Here is an 18,528-nt window from a genome sequence, read left to right as displayed (position 1 = left end):
GAAGATAGCAGAATTTGGCAGTTCCTGTCCAAGTGTGCCAATGTGAACTGAGATCTATAAATTATAGAATGAGTTGTAGGCCTTTTTCTGTCAAACTTACTTAAGAATGCGAGTTAAAGTGCTATCTTCTGGAAACCAACCATGTTTTCTATAAGCACAGTAAGTAGAAGCAAACCAATTATGAGCTTCCTTTTAAATTGTGTGTGGACACGTAAGGGTAGAAAAAGTTAAGGCTAGCATATGTTAAGGTGGTTGTCAATTCCAGCTGAGAAATACATAGATTTGGTTTTCTCAAGGGGTTAAAACTCTAGAAAAGTGAAGGCTGTCTGATTATTGGCTAAGTTAAGGCTGTCTGATTATTGACTATCTACCACTGATGATTCTAGAAGGCACAACCCTCGCTAACCAGGTGTTGAAAAAGCTCAGAGTTTACTTCTTTCAGCATCCCCTTGCTTCTGTCATTCCTTGAATAGTGGCAATAGATTACGTTTTGAGAGTGCATCGCTTGACTTCTCAATCAAGCAACCTTGTTAAGAAGGTACAGGGGAAATCAAGTTTTTATTAAGCTTGCTGTGGGCCAATATTAATATTAAAAGGTGAAAGATAGGTCTACATGGCCCACTTTGAATATTAGAATATTAAGTTGCTTGCGCAACTAGTGGAGATTTAAAGAATAACTGTCATGTATGTATTCATTTTCCAGTCAATAGTGACATTTTCTCCATGTGTGGATCTGAAAGTAGTTCCTTAACAAAGAGTTTTGAGTAGGATACAGTTGAAATAATGAGGTATGTTATAACTAAAAATGTGCAGTTGCCGAGACAAAAGAGTTGATTCAGTTGTTGGCATGAATTTAGGGGTCGATTCCATTGGATAATTTGTTCCACTTAAATGTATGGAAGTAGCAGGTTTTCTGATCGTTAAAGCAATGGGTGGGACAATGGAAGGCCAAACTAGAAATATACAGTTGAAGAGAGAAGCTGAAACCTTCAGAATCAATAGCTCAACAAAATCAACACAAAATTTGATTTGTTTAAAATCTGTAATAGCAGCAATAAAACATTCTATAAAAGCATAAATAGAAAGGGGGAACATTGTTGGTAGTTGGGTATACAAATTAGAAGTTCAGGAAAATACAGTAGGAAAAAGGGGAACACTAGAAAGAAGAGACTAACTTCACTGAATGGTTGTCAAAGATCACCCATATTTGAATCAAACAAATTACAAATGGAATAGGAAAACAAACCCCAAATGTTTGCAGAATATATTAAAGAGCAGCAAAAACAACCAAGTACCCTGAGCTTATCTATGTAGCTTTTTCAAGATGCAACTTCTCCCATGTAAGAACACCTTCCATGCCAGCAGGTAAGAGTAAATTCTAATTTCTGCAAGCTTGGAGACATCTTCCTTCAATATGAAGTTGGCTTACTCCCTGTTAGTCTTTTTATACCAGAATGGGGCAGAGTAGTGAGGAATAATCTTGAGTGGAGTGTGTAGCATAAATTCTTTAGGGTAAGCTATCTCCTGTCTAGTCCTTTCACCCACAGGCATCAATAGCATCAAATACCTTGAGGCAGCTGTCACTGCTCATAGATTTGAGGTACAAATTAGGAAAAGCATGATAGGCAAATGGTGGCCCTGGGCATGCTTGTAACAGGAGTTATGCAACACCACTAGGCCCTACGGTGGCTTCCGTTCATTTTAAAGGTAATATGGAAAAGCATTTTGGGTGACTAAAGTTTCATATTAATTGGTGGGGATGGATGGGGAAAGAGTAACATTTGGATTTTCTGCTTCAAGTGCGAAACATATTGAGCTGGTTCAGAATCCACTGAAAATTCAGGAAAGGAAAAGCAGGCTTTATTGTGGTTCTCATTTACCCATGTGCACAAGAATTTGATGATTAAGGACAGAATCCCTTTGCAATTATTCTAAGTCCCTAAACTTGGAGGCTTATGCTTATCCTATGCAGGGCAGGAGGAGTGCCAGGAATAATCTTTACCTCCCTTTCTTCCGGCCTTGCACTTTTGCCAGAGAGACATTTTTGCCCATCTAGCAGCAGCATTTCCAAGGGCAAGGAAGATAGGAAATAAATTACACCTTGGCCACTATGCTGCCTTCTTCTTCCCCACTGAAACACTATTTCATCCCTCTCCCTACCAGAAAAAGCCAGCACAATTCTTTGCAAAACAACTGCAAAGAGGAGGCCTGCCAGTATTGGAAGTGCTGTCTCTGAATTCAAATCAGGATATTCAGAATATCCTATGGTCCCTTAGATGTTGTTTAGGGGCCATAGGATTGCTCCCGCTGGAACATTTGAGAAGAGGCTGATGCCTTCCATTTTAATGAGCAACAGCTTCATCAGACCGTAGCCTGGAAGTTAGAAATTAGGTCTGCTGATTGCCAGAGAGTAACTGCTGCTTTTCTATGACTGCACTGGCAAAGAGGAAACACAGCAAAGTATCAATGGTAAGTGGTATCTTTCATACTACCATACTATGCTACTTTCAAACTGCTGATCCACACATAATCAGGGAGCCTAGAGAAGCACAAAGATGAGATTGGGCAGGTTCTGCACCAGTATACAGTAGTCCCCCGAAATTCACGGGGCTTATGTTCCTAAAGTGCCTGTGAATTGTGAAAGACCGCAAATTTGGTGCAGGCAATGGGCACCGGCTGTCAAGGTGGTGTGGGTGGGAGGCATGGGCCGGGCCGGGCGGTGGGCGCACACGCACAGAGACTGTTTTCTTCAAGCAAGTCCAAACTCGGAGGAAACCATCTTGCGAGTAAGCCTCCACATGGGGAGGCACCGGCTTACTCACAAGATCGGCTTGGACTCGCTCAGAGAAAAATCCCACGAAAGACTGAAGCCGCAAATGCTGATCCACGACTTCACGGGGGCATACTGTACCCCAAACCCTACACCAGAGAAACCTTTAGCTGAAAGAGAGGCCTAGGGAACAGGAGGTATAGGGTGCACAATTTGCCTGGGTGTAAGCCCCAGTGAACTCAGAGGACTTAAGATCAGAACATAGATGACCGTGCTGGAAAACAGCTCCTCAAAGGTTCATTCCTGCTATGTGATGTTCTTTTAGGGGGAGGATATCCTCAAAGCAGAAATTAGTAAAGTGTAAAATTCTGAGCTGGAGATCAGATTCCACCCTCATGTAGAATTCTAAGAGGTGCCTTGAAAATGCTTGGGCCAACATAAGACTTACGAACTGGAACAAAGAGAGGAAAAACTGATGACCCATATCTAGGGGAGGCTTCATATGCATGGTTGCCTTAGTACAATCTGCCATTAGCTTGTAGAGCACAGGGAGTTTTGCCCAAAACTTGAGCAGATTATTCCGGTGTAGCATTATCCATTGTGCGGACAGTTTACCACAAGCATTCCAATTCAGTGAGGAACAGAGCCTGGAATTGTATACAGGAAAGCCCCTTTCTTGATAGCACAGTCACTTCACTGCCCTCTGGTGGGAAAACAGGAAAGGGCAGCCACAGTGATATTGGAGCCCATCTCACCCTGTACGGAGGGAGGTTGAAGTCATGCCTAACATTCCACATCTAAGAATTTGTCTCTATACCCCCCACTCTACAATCTGAAATCTTACACTTTGTTCTGTAAGCATGCGAGGCTTAAGAGGCAGCCAGCACCAAAGTGAATCCCTAAAAATTCACTGGAATTCCCAGCTCCAATACCATCGTATAGGCTTGTGCAATTTTTTGCACCATAAAGGCATTCCTGGGTTTCAGGTCCCTACTGTTGGCTTTCCTGGCAGCATCCAGAGCACTGTGAAGATAACTATTCACCACTGGAGCCCATCTTCATCCTAACTGTTGCCTTTGCTGTAAGAAGGGCAAGAGGCTGCCTTCAGAGCTTGTTCAGGCAGCTGAGCTGGCTGAGTCAATATGGACGTGATCTTGCTGAGCTGCAGAAGAGATCCAGAGATTGCTGTGAAAACAAGACCAAACAAAAGTTTAGTAGTAACCCATATCATCTGATTTCTATACATCTTAAGCAGATGTCAGGAGTAGATAGAGATTTCTAAGAACAGCTGGAAATTCCAGTCAGATTTTTCAAAACAGCATGTAGGCAGCTTTCAAGGGTCAAATCTGGGGTTTGGTGTAAGACTGGACTCCCAGGAATCTTGCCTTCACTTCATGAAATGGATCACATCTTACAATGCTGAGAAATCAACTCTAGTAGCTTAGCAAGATGGGAAGGAAGTAGGGGTGAATAAGGAGCTCTGCCTTAGCTCTGACACTAATAAGCTGCAGTTTTGGTCCACTCCGATTCTTGGTTAAGTGTGACACAAAACAGCACATTGAGTTGAAGTGAGATGGGAAAATTTAATACTGCAGACAATGCACGTGCTGAACTCTATAGCAGAAGAAAGGCAAGTATCCCTGTCAGTCACAGGAAAGGAAGTAAATGTCTAATCTTCCCTGTTAATCCATACCAGGGCGTAAGACAGGTAGTGCGCAGTGCTGCTCCAACCACCTCAGCACTGACTGGCAAAATTCCTTGATGTTGCCTGTATTCACTGTTCTGGTGTACGTCTCAAACAGTGGCTTAATCACCACGCTGAACTACAGGATGCAAGGAGTTAAGGAGCCTACACAGCTGGGCCTCCCCACTCCCCTTTAATATTTGGCAGGGCTCTCCCTTCATGTCAAATTCCATCCTCTCAAACGGCTCCTTTTGCTGCAGCCACACACCACCGCCCCTTATTCCTGGGGGATACAAGCCAGAAGCGCCAGTCCTGAAGAGTGCGCTGGTGCACATATTCGTCATAAAGCTGAGAAGCCCAATCTGACTGTGGTGGTAAAACAGGAGCCCCAGTGGGTGGAAGCTGGTGCTGGAACACACTGTGAGGAAAGAAAAGGCACAACTCGTATACGGAGCTCCACTCCTGCCTGCTAAATTCTATCCCTTATCCTAATCCAAGGACAACACAAGCTCTCAGATCTACTCCATAACTCACTCGATGGCAGCACTCAGCTCCTCGATTTCACCACGCAGTCTTTCTGCCGTCTCCTGAGCTTGCTGGCGCTCCTGCTGCAGTCTACTCACATAGGCCACGCTCTTCTGCAGGAGCGCTGCTTTGCTGAACTGGGAGCACAGGAAAGATGCAAGATGGAACCGAAAGACAAAAAACTGCAGGAACTGCTCCAGAGGGGCTGAGCCTGTTGGGAAAAAAGGGGCAAAGAAAGTGTACCTCCCCCCACTCTGGCACAGGGAGGGGACATGTACCTTAGCATTTATCTGGTCAGATCCTGGCAGCACCAGATTGGCAAGAGTGTTGAAGCCAGAGCGGATGACCATACGGCGAGCACAGTCAGTGGATGGAAAATTTGATCGGCAGCTTCCCTATAAGGGACAACCGAGACACATTATTTCAAACATGGCTGAACTCCTGACTAGGTACTTGACCCCTTGGTTGTAATCTCTGAAAGAGCTGTAACAAGTGTGTATGTATGGGGCAAGGGATATTCCTATTACCTTGGCAGTGTAGCGTTTGTTCCTTTCCTGAAGACTGCAGAGAGTTTTGTTCGTTGCTCTCTCCTTGGTTTTGGCACCTGGAAGACTCCCAAAAATAGGGCAGGTGAGTTCACCCTTACAAGTCTATTTCCTATTTCCATCTTGGTGGACGGAGGGATAGTGAGTGCAGCTGAGATGCAGCTCAAACGGGAAGCCTCATGCCCTGCCTTGTCTGCTTACCGGCATTGGAGAAGGCTGCTGCCATAGCACAGTCTGGCAGAGGAGACTCCTCTGTTGGAGAAACTGAGCCCAGTATGACACTAGCAGGGGTGCTACGCTCCTGTGTGAGAGGGGAGACAGTCTTAAGAAAAGAGCAACAAAGAACATGGAAAGAAATCATGCCTGTCAATCCATGTAGGTGAAAATAAGGCTCTGTATTGGAGGCCTCTCAGCAGAAGGTGGCAGAGCCAGCCTTTCTAGAAGATGGTAAAAAGAGCTTCTTTACCTGTGCAGAGTTCATGACTAGAGTGAGGGGCAGTGGTGCAAGACCTAGAGATGAAAGGAGGAGAGAGTTCTTTTTTGGTCTTTTTCCTCCTGGCCTCCATCAGGTACTATGCAGGGCTTAGCGGGTTCAAGAGCACCGGCAGGGAACAGCCAAGTCCGCTCCCTGTAGCAGGTCCTAGTTAACTGCCCACAAATGGGCTGCTTTATTGTACTTAGTCAACCATGCTGTTCTATGAGATCCCACCCACTGTAATTGAAAATATATGCCAAAAGTCTCCACTTAATTGCATGACACCTTACCTGGCAAAGAAGCTAATGAGGCTCCTTGACTCAGAGAATCCCTTCCAAAATATATTGAGGAGGTCTGGCTTCCCCATCATTAGTTTTCCCATAAACTTTCTCATAAACTTTCAGTGTGACAATGAGTCTTTGGTGTCAGACACAGAAGACAGGATTTCTATACCTTAATAGATGAATATAAATGGGATGGTGGAAGAAGTTTTGTAAATGCAGCTTCTGCCACTGTAATGCTTCCTTATGAGAAGGAACTACAACCATTGGTACTATTGCCCCTTCCAAGCAGCTACAAAAAGGCCCCACAGTCCTGATCAGCATGGCTTCAGAGAAACCATTAGATTTCATGGGCTGAAAATACATGGGGGCAGGATCAAAACTGTTTTAACAGTTTTAAAAACCTGTTAAATGTTTGTAGTTAACAATGACCCTTCATTTTACTTCAGCTAGTAAGCTAAGAATTTTGTTTAACTATAGTCTTTGGAAAAACAGACGTGTGCAGTTGAGTGTCATTTAGATGGTTCAATCTGTCTCCTGCAACAAAACTACCAGCTTCAATCTCACTCCAAAGAAACAAGAAGGGGATCAAAGCCAGAATCTGGGGAGTGGAAGAGCATTTTTCTCTTTTTTTCAACTGCAGTTACCACACATTATAACACAAGATATTCTAGAAATGTGGGGGTAGTAGCTGGGCAATGCCCTTCAGAAGACAAGAATCACACTGCATATTTGTAATTATATCTTTACACATCCCTGTAGGTGCTAGTCTAAAATCTAGATTAGGATATGTAAACTAGATGAAAACCTATACTTTGGCACCTGTTATGAACAAAACTGTGTTGCTTTTCTGTGGACCAGTCAGTCCATAAGACATGCACTATACTTCATAAGGCTAGTAGTTCATTCAGTTGCCTAAAGGACAACTAATACTTCTATCTAGTGAGACTCCTGAAAAAAGTTTTGTGCTTCTTCAGGGGTTACAGAGATGAAAAATTGAGCTGTTCATAGTCTGAGAACTGGGAATAAGTAGATTACAACAGGAAGGGTAGGACAAAGCTACAGGAGCCAAGGGAGCAAGGCAGGGGAGCAAGTCAAGTCCAAATACAGGATATTGCTGCTCCCTGTCGCAGCTCCTCCCCATTGTGACCTATATAGAGCCCATCCTAGCAAGCACGTACCAGTTGTAAGCAAGTGGGTGAGGAAGGCACTGGGAGGACCTGGCTGACAGCCAGAGGAGGGCGCTGGAGCAATCCGTTGCAGATGCCGGCACCTCCCACTCTTGGCTGTGGGAGCAGAGCTCGGCACAGCAAAAGTGCCTGCTGGTGAGGACACGGAGGGTTTGTTCCCAGGCCCCGTGTGCGTGATGACAGAGAAGACCAAGGAGGTCTGCGGCTGTATGTGCAGGACAGGAGGAGCCGGTGGTGGAGGGCTGATGCTCCATGGAGAGGTAGGGAAGAATGGCAGGAAGGTCTGCTGTCCATTCAGAGGAGGGGGTGGCTCCACATCCAAGGAGATTGGAACAGGAAGGAAAGCATCTTCAGGAAGGAGTTCTTTGGCACCAGGGACAGCTGGAGAGACATCTGAGCCACACAGGCCTAAGGCAGCAGCATCTGTCAGTGGTGCAAGAGCCTAGGATGGGAAAAGAAGGGAGTTGGCCCCAATTTTTAGGTACAGGTTTGAATCCAACCTGGAGGCAGCTCCACTGAGAGTCATACAGACCCAAGCAGAAATCAGCCACAAGTGGCAGATCTTCCACTGTCCAGCCCTTTGTAAAGGTTCTTCATATCCCAAAAGCAGACACTGACCACAAGCATTGGGGTAGAGAAGCCCGCAAGTGAGTTACCGAATAAACTGATTCTTCTTACCTGGACTGTTGGCTGAGAATGACAAGTAGTGATGAGTTCTGTGTGGGGGGAAAAGCAAGAACTGAATGGTACCAGGCTGGGGTGTGAGGGACAAACAGCAAGAATTAAGATACAGTAGAAAGATTTCACTATACATGTAACATGCTTGTATTCCAGGAAATTGAAACAGCTGATGAACTATGGCTACAACAGCAAGGAAATGAGATTTTTAAGATTTAAGAGTTCAGGAAAACCCCTGGACAGGGGAGCAAGTCAAGTGCCAGAAGAATCTGCAGGTGGCAGTTGTTGGCTTCATTGTCACAAACAGCAGGACTGAGACTGAAGCAAGCTGAAGATCTATTATGTTAACCTTGCAACCAAACATTTGAAACTACAAATGTTGCAAATGAAGAATTCATACAGGATTAATTTCACTTATTTTATTCTCCCTATAACACTGGGGAGTGGGAGGGGAAGTGCCAACACCTTTGTAGAATTTGGTGTAACTAAATCAGAAAATGTGGAGGTGGTGCAGAAATAACGTATCAAGTATACTCTGCATATGTGCACAGTATGCATATAAAGGAGTTATAGAATGTAAATTCTCAAAATCCTAAAGTAAGTCAACAGACTTGATGCTATAAATACTTAAAATAACAAGATCTCAACCCTTTCCAGGCACACTTCATGCTAAAATAATGACCACATTACTACTAGTCCTGACCTTAAGAGCCTGTCCTGATCTTTATGAAGAAATAGCCAAAGAGACAAAGTTCTTATACATTGTTTTGTATTCTAATCTGATATTGCCCTAATCATATGAATTTACAAGAATCTTTGAAAGCTGCAGCTTTAGAATATAGGCAAAGCTCTGAGATACAAAAACCCAAACCCCAACCATTTCAGTTACCTTTCCTGGCAGTATTTGTTGGAATAGTTCAGATGTTAAGAGATCTAACATGAGGTGTCATTATTTCCTCAGCAACATTCTGCAATGGCCTTCTGGCAGCCAGAACTTTCAATCAACAACAGGTTGGAAAGGCCCCTCTCACCAGTTATAGCTTTCAATCAGCTTGTTTGTTTGTTTGGAGTGCTTGTATGCCACCCCATTCACATAAGCCTCAGGGCGGCTTCCAACAAATAAATAACAATATACAAAAATATACAGAATTGGAAACATCCCGGAGTTAGATAAAAGTAATAAATAATTTAATAATCAATTAAAATAACATTTAAATAAAAAGGTCTTGGCCTGGCACCGAAAAGCAAATAATGATGGCGCCAGGTAGACCTCTCTGGGGAGCGCATTCCACAGATGGGGCGCCACCACAGAGAAGGCCCTCCTCCGGGTACTCACCCACCTAATTTCCTTCACGGAGGGTTCCTGGAGAAGGGCCTCTACCGCCAATCTTAGAGGGCAGGAGGGCAAGGCGCTCCTTCAGGTACCCAGGTCCCAAGCCGTTTAGGGCTTTATAGGTAAGCACCAGCACCTTGAATTGGGCCCGGACTTCAATGGGGAGCCAGTGAAGCTGACGAAGAACTGGGGTTATATAAGAACAACGCCCAGTCCCCGTCAACAACCTGGCAGCTCTATTTTGCACCAATTGAAGTATCTGGACCATCTTCAGGGGCAGCCCCACGTAGAGCACGTTGCAGAAGTCTAATTGGGAAGTGACCAATGCATGCATCACTGTCGCCAGGCAATCGTCCTCCAGGTAGGGACGCAGCCGATGGATCAGCCGAAGCTGATGGAAAGCGCTCCTCACCACGGCCGACACTTGAGCTTCCAAGGTCAGCTTTGGGTTGAGAAGCACCCCCAAGCTGCGGACCCTGTCCTTCAGAGGGAGTGCTACCCCATTCAGGACAAGGTCCAGGTCCTTCACCCCACAGTCTGAACCACCCACCAACAGGACCTCCGTCTTGTTGGATTGAGCTTCAGTTTATTGGCCCTCATCCAGCCCATTACCTCGGCCAGGCACTGGTTCAGTACAGCCACTGCCTCACCTGGATTGGTTGAGAAAGAGAGGTAGAGCTGGGTATCATCAGTGTACTGATGATTCCGCAGCCCACACCTCCTGATGACCTCTCCCAGCGGTTTCATGTAGATGTTAAATAGCAAGGGGGACGAAATGGACCCCTGCGGAACTCCATGGCATAACTGCCATGGTGCAGAGCCATAGTCCCCCAGCACCACTTTCTGGAATCGGCCATTGAGATAGGAGCGGAACCACTGCAAAGCAGTGCCTCCTACTCCCAATCCCACTAGCCTATCCAGAAGGATACCACGGTGGATGGTATCGAAAGCTGCTGAGAGGTCCAGGAGAACCAACAGGGACGCACTCCCCGTCTCTCTCCCTGCACAGGTCATCGTACAGGGCGACCAAGGTAGATTCAGTGCTGTACCTGGGTCTGAAGCCAGACTGAAATGGGTCCAGACAATCAGTTTCATCCAAGAGTGCTTGGAGTTGTCCCGCCACCACCTGCTCTAACACCTTGCCCAAGAACGGGGCATATGACCCAAAGTCTTAATATTAATTATTTTTGCAGCCACAAGTCAGCATTTTAAGATTTGGGGATCAACCCATTTTTGGTTTTTTTTAAGTCAGCGACTTACATTTGCTTGGGGACAGTGATGGCACACTTACCAATTTTTCCTCAACGTTCTCCCAAATCATGAGAACTGAAAACTTAATTCTATAAAATATATATGCTACATTTCTCAGAAATCTGAGGAATCATAGGTTGTATTGGGAAAACGTATTTCCTTACACAGATTCCACAGGGAATTACAGCCAATCAGGAGCAGCAGCATGTATCCACATTGCACAGATTTTAGAATACAGCTGTGATTTTACAATACAAGTGTGCATAATATAGATACATAATGAGACGCAGGGTGGTATAGTGGTTAAGAGTGGTCTGGGACTCAGGTGATCTGGGTTCTAGTCCCTGCTCGGCCATGGAGCCAACTGGGTAACTTTGAGCCAGTCACAGACTTCAGCCCAGCCAACCTTGTTGTTGTGGGGATAAGACTGAGAGCAAGAGAAGCAGAATGATGTAGGCTGCTTTGAGTTCTTTAAAAAAGAAAAAAGTGGGATTAACTCTAAGAAATTAATAAATAAAATGCATTGTGTGAAGTAGCTCTAAGAAGCCTTGCAAAGATGCAGTTTTTCCCTGAAACGTGTTTCACCTGACCACAGAGCTCAAGTAAGCCATATGAATTTGATGATTCTGTGACATTACCATGAATGGGATCCATAGTGTCCATGAATTCTTCACCAAAGAAGGGCTGGAGTTGGGTTAGCGTGGGCTGGATCATGTCTGCATTACCCTGGTGATCTGAAGGCACAAACATTAGGAAGGATATAATTCGCTGGCCATTCTGTTCCACAGAAAAGTATTGCCTGTCATCACACAGCCCATATAAGCCAGGGACAGGTTATTATATGGAGTGATTTATATGAGAAGGCTATCTCCTGAGCATTGAGAATAAATGTTTCACTAGAAATCCCTGGGGGGAAGACTTAAAATTGAGTTTCCTGGTAGAACAGGAAGATCCCAAGAATAAATGTAATGGGATCTTACCAAGTCCACGTAGGTTGGGGCCACCAAAAGGGGTGCGACTGGAGAAGATGGTGCCCAGTATTGCATTCAGTTCATGCAGGGGGTCAAGCTCCACGGGGTTTCCACTCGCTGTCCCACCATTCAACTCTAACCCTGGAATGCAACCACCTGCTTCCTATACAGAATAGGAAAGAAAGAGCTGTAAATGCCAGTACAGCACTGGGCACATGCAAATGATAATTTGGAATGCTTAGTAACTGCAAACAATCCCCCAAGTTGCAGCCACACAGGGAGGGGAATTTGTGAGTATATGGTAGGACAAGGTGAAGTGGAGCACAAAACAGCACCTGAGTAAGGCCACAGACTGGTTTATTCATCTTTTTCTTGACCTAAAACAAATACAGGATTGTTGGGATTAGAAGAGCTTTTGGAGAAAGCTAAAATTGCTATTAGCAAGAAGAAAGCTATAGCTAGCTCAATCAAATGCATCAGGGTGCCTCAATGGGTAGCTGTGACTGAAGGGAATGGCTGGATGAGCAATATCTTTTTGTGAATAAGAAAGAAGGCAAGTGGATGAGTTGCAGCAGCCAGAGACATGAGTATATGGGCAGAGGCACCTGTGAAAGCTGAACAGAATACTCTGCTTATAAGTCTAATACCAGGTCTCTGCATGACCACTGCTTGCAGTCTACCATTGTTCTGTGGTGGCAAGAAGCATCTAAGGAAGCCACCTTCTTGAAAAGATATAAGAGACTCACAATCTTTCAGGATAGGGTTACTGGACTCCCTTCGATGGCACTAGCAAGAATTTTATGAGGACTCAGCTTGGGTGGAAAAAATATGATCTAGAATTGAAAGGGACAATATGAAATACATTTTGCTTCAGAAGAAACCTACCCTGGTATGGTAGAATGTCCTCCATCTCCGATATTCTCTACCAACAACCCCAATTTGGCATTTCCAGTATTTCTCTTCCATGATGATGGCCTGCCAAATAAAGATGCACCAAGGGTTTGCTTTTGAAATGACACAGGTACGAGCTCTTTCAGTCACAAAGCATTAAGGGCTCTGCTCACCTCAGGCCTGCGGTGCTCATCGATGTCACTGCACTCTAGAGGAGCCACAAAACTGCACACAGGATTCTGCCCTTTCTCCACATCTGTGTCCACAGTGAAACAGAAAGAGATCTGTGAACTCCCATGCCGTTTCAGGCAGACCAAAAGGCAAGGATGCTTGCTGACTGGCTGGAGTGCCACAATTTTCAAATCCAGAATCAATGTAATACACTATTTTTGTCCACATAAAAGTTTTGCTTGCAATCCATTATTCTGCACAAAATACACTACTTAGCTCATGAAGAGCTATTTACTGTCTTACTGAGATTGGACTGACTTCACCCCATTCCAAGCTACTCACACTGCAGATACCAGGCTCTCCAGATGGCATTATTTAGTCGAATCTTGTCTCGCTGTAGCAACTTTAGCCCCTTGAAGTTTTTCCATTTGGGAGAGACAAGTTTTCCACTACAAAAGGAAAAGGAAAATAATTACAAAGTTCTTCCATCACCAAATACATCTGTTTTTCAAGGGAACAGTGCACCAAGAGGAAAAAAAAGATCAAGAAAGCCCACAGCCAGAGTGAGCAGAAGCATCTCTTGAAAGGCCTTTTGGTATAGTAAGTTATTGCTATTTTGTGCCAAAAAGGGGTCAGTCAATTTTTCATTCAAATGTATGCAAATGTTACAAAGTTCTATTCAGTGAACATGCTTTGAGACCTGACATAGGATAGCTGGTCCCTCCTCAACTTTGGATTTTACGGAACTCTGAAGGAGACAGGAGATAGATGAATGGGTAGTAATCACCAGGGTTATAAGTGCAAAAAACAAATGGAGACCATGGGCTGTATTTGTCACAACAATACACTTTAAAACTCTGATTGAGCAGTCATGCTGGTACCTGCTGCTTGATTCTTACTGCTTAGCTTCTCCTGCCAAGGATAAACCCTGGCTTATGACTTTGGCTTGAGAGTAAAAGAAGAGTTCTGACATCATGCTAAATAAACCATGGACACTGAGTCTCTGGGCATGAGCTGCTCCTGCTGGCAGGAGCAGCAAAGTGGGAGTGATTGTGCAGTATACACTAACAGGCTTGTTTGAGCTAAAGAATTCTGGCTTGTCCTGGTATTTAAACATAGCTTGTAAATAAGTACAGGAAAAGAAGTCCATCACAGAACCTTTGACCTAGAACAATATAGCTCTCTATATTACACATTTTCCTGTTTTCTTGTGTATTTCCACAAAAGAGGGGGCAGGATGAAGATTCCTGCTTTGGAAAAATCATGTGTTAGTTACCAATTTCTGTGTGGCAGGCCATGTGGCCTTTACCACAGAATATAAAATAGTCCTGGCTTTAGACAGCAAGATAAGGACAAGCTCCCACTCTTATAGCAAGTGTTCCTGCTGTCACTGTTAATTACTGTCAAATATGAGAAGTCCATAGTCTAGCATTTCTGGACAGAAACCAAATTCAATTATTCTGCAAAAACACATTATGTGCATAATCTAAAACATGTTGGATGCAATCCTAGATGCTGTCTAGAAGGCCAAAGGGTAATTCAGAGTCCCAGATCTGACCTGGGAAAAGCAGTCCGAGGTGAGAGCTGGATCTCTGAATTTGGAGTGCTCACTCTCTGTTCTTGCAAGACAGACCTCAGAGCTAGTGTTTAGTAGATGAGAAAGGGACAGGGAAAGGCAAGTCATTGCCATCCTGTCAGGAGCCCCTGTGATGCCTCCAGCATTTTTCCTCATGAGCTGAAGTCAAATACTTAGGCAGTCAAGGGGAGGAAGAACATAGGAAATCCTCATCTCTGTGTTTCTTCTGTCCTTGGCTGGATGTCCACAATCCTCTGGAATTTGGAGGATTACAGGAAGTTGCAATGGATGCCACCCTTGGCTAGTGGATTTGCATTTTAATATTACTATTATCTAAATCTGTAAAAGCATTTATTTCCAACAGAGAAATACAGTGTTGATTTAGTTAACCCAAGTGATAAAAACAAGACAGGAGAGAGGTTATTTCAGTGTTTCTTCCTTTCACCACTGTTAAAGAGAAACAGTACCTCATTATCTATAATGTGTGTAGCATCAGTTTTTAGCTATTTAATTACACTGACATCCCCTGCCACCCAAAGGCTTAGCTGTCAGAGGTAATTATTAAAAATAACAAACCGACATCCCTTCGAGAATACAAGCTGAAACTAGCAGTTTGCATACCAATCACCGTGTATAGCAATACAGAGTGATACCCTGTCCTTCTGAAGTTCATGTGAATGTGCATAAGCATTCCTCATGAAGATCTACAAGCTAAGTGTAACAGAGTACATTCTCTGATCAACCCCTTGTACTCTGCTCTATTATACCCCATAAACCTGGTAGGTGCTTCATTGAGTAATTCTGTGAAAAAGAAAGAAGGATAATCAGAATTTATCGGTGCTTCCAGAGCTATCAAAGGGTATTGTGCATTTATTCCATTTTTCCTTCTTTAATAGATCTTTTTGTGGTAAGAAAAAGGTAGAAGCAGCAGTAGGAAAAATAGAACTAAAAGACTGAAGACAATTTCTGGACCATAGTAAATTTCCTTGGATTAGGTAAAGCAATTACCCAATAACAGCTTTGTCTGAAAGCAGGATCAGGATAGCAGTTATTTTGTGGAAAGACTACAGCTACTTCAAAGGTCTTCTACATTAAAATTAAGTGTGGAACAGTGCTGCGGACAGGACACTGTTTCAAACAAATCTAGGCTGTTCCAGTGTGGCATTTTTCACTTCATTTATTTATAGAAACTTTATTTAAACATTCCAAAGTCATTAAGATCAGAGGTGGATGAACTGTATGATATGCCCATTAGAATAGGGGGGTCTTTTTTGTTTTGTTTGTCATATGCTGCTAGAAGATTGCAGCTCTGCCATCCCTAATATAGTCCAACTTCTGTCTTGAAGAAAAGAATTTAAAATATTCTGGAGAGTTACCTACTCTGCTTCTCTAGGGAAATCTCAAGGAAGAAAATTTTGTAACTTTCCCTGAGTAGCTTGTTTTGTTGCTCAATTTGTTCTCCCTTCTGCACCTCAGAAACTTTGAAAGGAGAATGTACATCCAGCTAATTCCACAACTGGAATTAGCATGCCTTTATTTCCCACAAAATGCCAAGAATAAGAGATAACAAAATGTAACACTGGACTTATGCAAGATAAACCATGTCTTGATGTTGAAATTATACACAAGAATTAACAAGAAAACCAAATTAGGACGATAAAGAGAGGCAAGGGCAAAAATACATGCTCTGCAACAACTCCCAGTTTTAGAAGAGTCTGTTAAGTTTCATGAACTATTCTACAAGAAAAGGATGTTGTTGATGAATCTTCTGGTATCTCCCTATCCTGAAAGCACTTTGCTATTATAATTTCTATTATTGGAGCGGGAAGGGCTAGGGACATGGCTTACTAATTACTTAAAATGTACACTGGTGACAATTGTCTGCTCACTGCATACTGTCATATAGAAATTTATTTATGAAACAAAGGTAGCAATGCTAACTATTAAAAATATTCCAAAATCCCTAGTGTAATACTAGGGCAACTCAAATGTCATGAAAATGGGCAAACCTTGAAATATCTAGGTCTCTTCATCAGACAAGATGTCACAGAAAGCAGGAGGGGAGGGCAGAAAATACCGATTAAATCTTAGAATGTCTGCATGGTCAGAATCTTAAGATAATATTGTTGTAAGCCGCCCCGAGGCTTCGGCGAATGGGGCGGCATAAAAATGTTTTAATAAATAAAATAAATAAAATAATATGAAGGAGAAACCAATATGAATGTCTACAAACCATCCTCCTCCTTATCATCTTAATACTCTGATTATGCAAGTACCCCTAGTACAACATTCAGTCAGGGCTGCTGCCACTCCTACCTCTTAACTGATGAAGAGATTTGGGGACTTTGAATGCTTGCACATTTATGACCTTTGAGCTGGCCTAATAAAGGCATTGCACTATTATATACGACACTCTACTGCTTCTAAACATCAAAGGATATGACCAGAAATATGTTTCTGATGATTAAAGGGCTTGACTGCTTACCAAACAAGACAGATAGAATTTGAGAAAGGCTGAAGCCAGAAGAAATAAGAACACCAAAAAGACAAAGGAGTTTGCATGGATCAGAGATAAAGTTTAAGCAGGAAGATATGGTAGTACCACATGATTTAGTAATATAGGGATAGGCAGCCCTCACCCCTGCCCCATGCACACACCTGACAGGTATGTCACAAGTCCAGTCTGAGGGCATGCCACCCTCATATGCTACTAATTTACTGTGCCAGGAAGTAAGTAGTGATGCAATGCTAGAGAATCAGACCCAACTCTATGTTATAGTCAAGCCAGACATGCACAAATTCTTATAGCCTATGTCAGACTAGCCACTCCTGTAATAATACCACACAAAGTTTCAGTTAGATCAAAAGATGCAAACTTTACATTGTATTAGGATACCTTGTACAGAATAACAATAAGGTAATATGATGCATTTTCCTTGACAAACTCTTTTTTTGAAAGAAACACACACCATAGAATTTGTTGGTTTCAATTGACTAATATTTTTCTAACACTGAAATATCTTTGTTTTCTTCCCACTGTTTTTAAACTCTATACTCTCAGACTAATATCTAGCATTAATCCTACAGAGAACACACCCATGGCAATAAGTTAAACTTGAATTAGTCATCACCAATTTAAGTCTCATTTATTTCAATAGATCTACTTTACACTAGATACCACCCAGAGACTTTCAGTCCCCCCTCCCCCAGAGTATTGTGCTCTTGAATAAAAGCATTTCATGTAGAATACATAACAGTAGGAGATCCCTTTTTAAATGGGACGTACATTCTTTGACCTTGCACTACACTCAAGTGAAATGCAAAATACATTTTGCCGTCACGGTTTACAACAGCTTGAAAAACATTGCTTTTGCAATTATGCTCAAGCACTTGTACTTTCAAGGCACAGGACATTTTCGTTTTTGCTTTGGACAAGGGTATGCCTAATCGAGCGGTGGCTTGAGTGAATGCATGCACCCCTTCATTGGTGAAAACGCCTCCTTTCCAGTCCTTAAACATCTGGCGCTCACTGTCCAGCCTGCCCTGTCCCCCTCACCTGTAGGCCAAGGTCATGCACTCGAAGAGCTTGGTGAGGGAGGAGTCGATGTTGAGGGCTCCGCTGCTTCGTGGCCCGTAGCGGTAGATCAGGCACGTACTCTCGTCCACCGTGACGAAGTCGTAAGTGGCCCCACAACCCTGCTGGGCCCCATCAAGGGCCTTCCCAGCCGCGGCCTTCCACCCCGAGCCGGTTCTTCTCTGACCGTGCTCCCCCATGCACGGCCCTGGCTGCGGTAGCCGTGCAGAGGCTTGACCTGCAGGGCTCATCGCCGCCTCGGAGTTGGGGTCTGGATCGGGGTCTGGGTCGAGCTCGGCGTGGGGCTCCGACACCATGAAATGGCCGCTGTGGATGATCTGGGGACGCGACATTATCCACAGCGAAGGCCCTGTTGCCGCTCCCACTGCCCTTGTCCTCCACCGCCCTAAGCATGGCTAGGAGGCCCAAAGCAGCTCTGCAGTCAGCATGGCAACAGGATATCGCCGCCAGCGTAACCACGATTGGAAAAGATTAGCCCCAGTTGCCAAAAGTTGCCGCCACAGAGGTAGGACAAAAGGAAAGCAAAGCTCAGTGAAGAAACTTCGTCCTGACAGCTGCCGTCCCATAAGCTCCCATAGCAACGAGGAAAAAC

The 18,528-nt window shown here is 43.9% G+C and overlaps 1 protein-coding gene across 1 annotated transcript; it reads right to left on the bottom strand.

Moving 5' to 3' along the window:
* Positions 1 to 1,023: 1,023 nt before the first annotated feature.
* LOC123027368 (carbohydrate-responsive element-binding protein-like) lies at positions 1,024 to 18,507 on the bottom strand. The gene is made up of 17 exons (XM_044438166.1): positions 17,898 to 18,507; positions 13,108 to 13,214; positions 12,768 to 12,850; positions 12,589 to 12,678; positions 12,039 to 12,080; positions 11,713 to 11,866; positions 11,371 to 11,466; positions 8,149 to 8,186; positions 7,462 to 7,912; positions 5,991 to 6,034; positions 5,726 to 5,825; positions 5,507 to 5,583; positions 5,258 to 5,374; positions 4,989 to 5,116; positions 4,749 to 4,872; positions 4,464 to 4,593; positions 1,024 to 3,955 (listed from the first exon to the last, which is right to left on the bottom strand). The coding sequence occupies exons 1-17, from the start codon at positions 18,266 to 18,268 to the stop codon at positions 3,834 to 3,836; spliced, it is 2,274 nt and encodes a 757-aa protein (XP_044294101.1). The 5' UTR covers positions 18,269 to 18,507; the 3' UTR covers positions 1,024 to 3,833.
* Between the last annotated feature and the right edge of the window lie 21 nt (positions 18,508 to 18,528).

The sequence above is a fragment of the Varanus komodoensis genome, unplaced genomic scaffold (genome assembly GCF_004798865.1).
Source record: "Varanus komodoensis strain SLA01 unplaced genomic scaffold, ASM479886v1 scaffold32, whole genome shotgun sequence".
NCBI classification, from domain to species: Eukaryota; Metazoa; Chordata; class Lepidosauria; order Squamata; family Varanidae; genus Varanus; species Varanus komodoensis.
The sequence above is the reverse complement of the archived record's forward strand: the minus strand, read 5'-3'. Positions and strand labels throughout refer to the sequence as shown.

Bases quoted from the DNA above. Each gene is read 5' to 3' on its own strand.
- LOC123027368 (XM_044438166.1), bottom strand. From the start codon at position 18,268: ATGTCGCGTCCCCAGATCATCCACAGCGGCCATTTCATGGTGTCGGAG. The intron at 5,375-5,506 runs GTAATAGGAATA...TGTCCCTTATAG, and splicing joins ACAAACGCTACACTGCCAAG to GGAAGCTGCCGATCAAATTT. The intron at 4,594-4,748 runs GTATCCCCCAGG...TGCATCCTGTAG, and splicing joins AGGACTGGCGCTTCTGGCTT to TTCAGCGTGGTGATTAAGCC.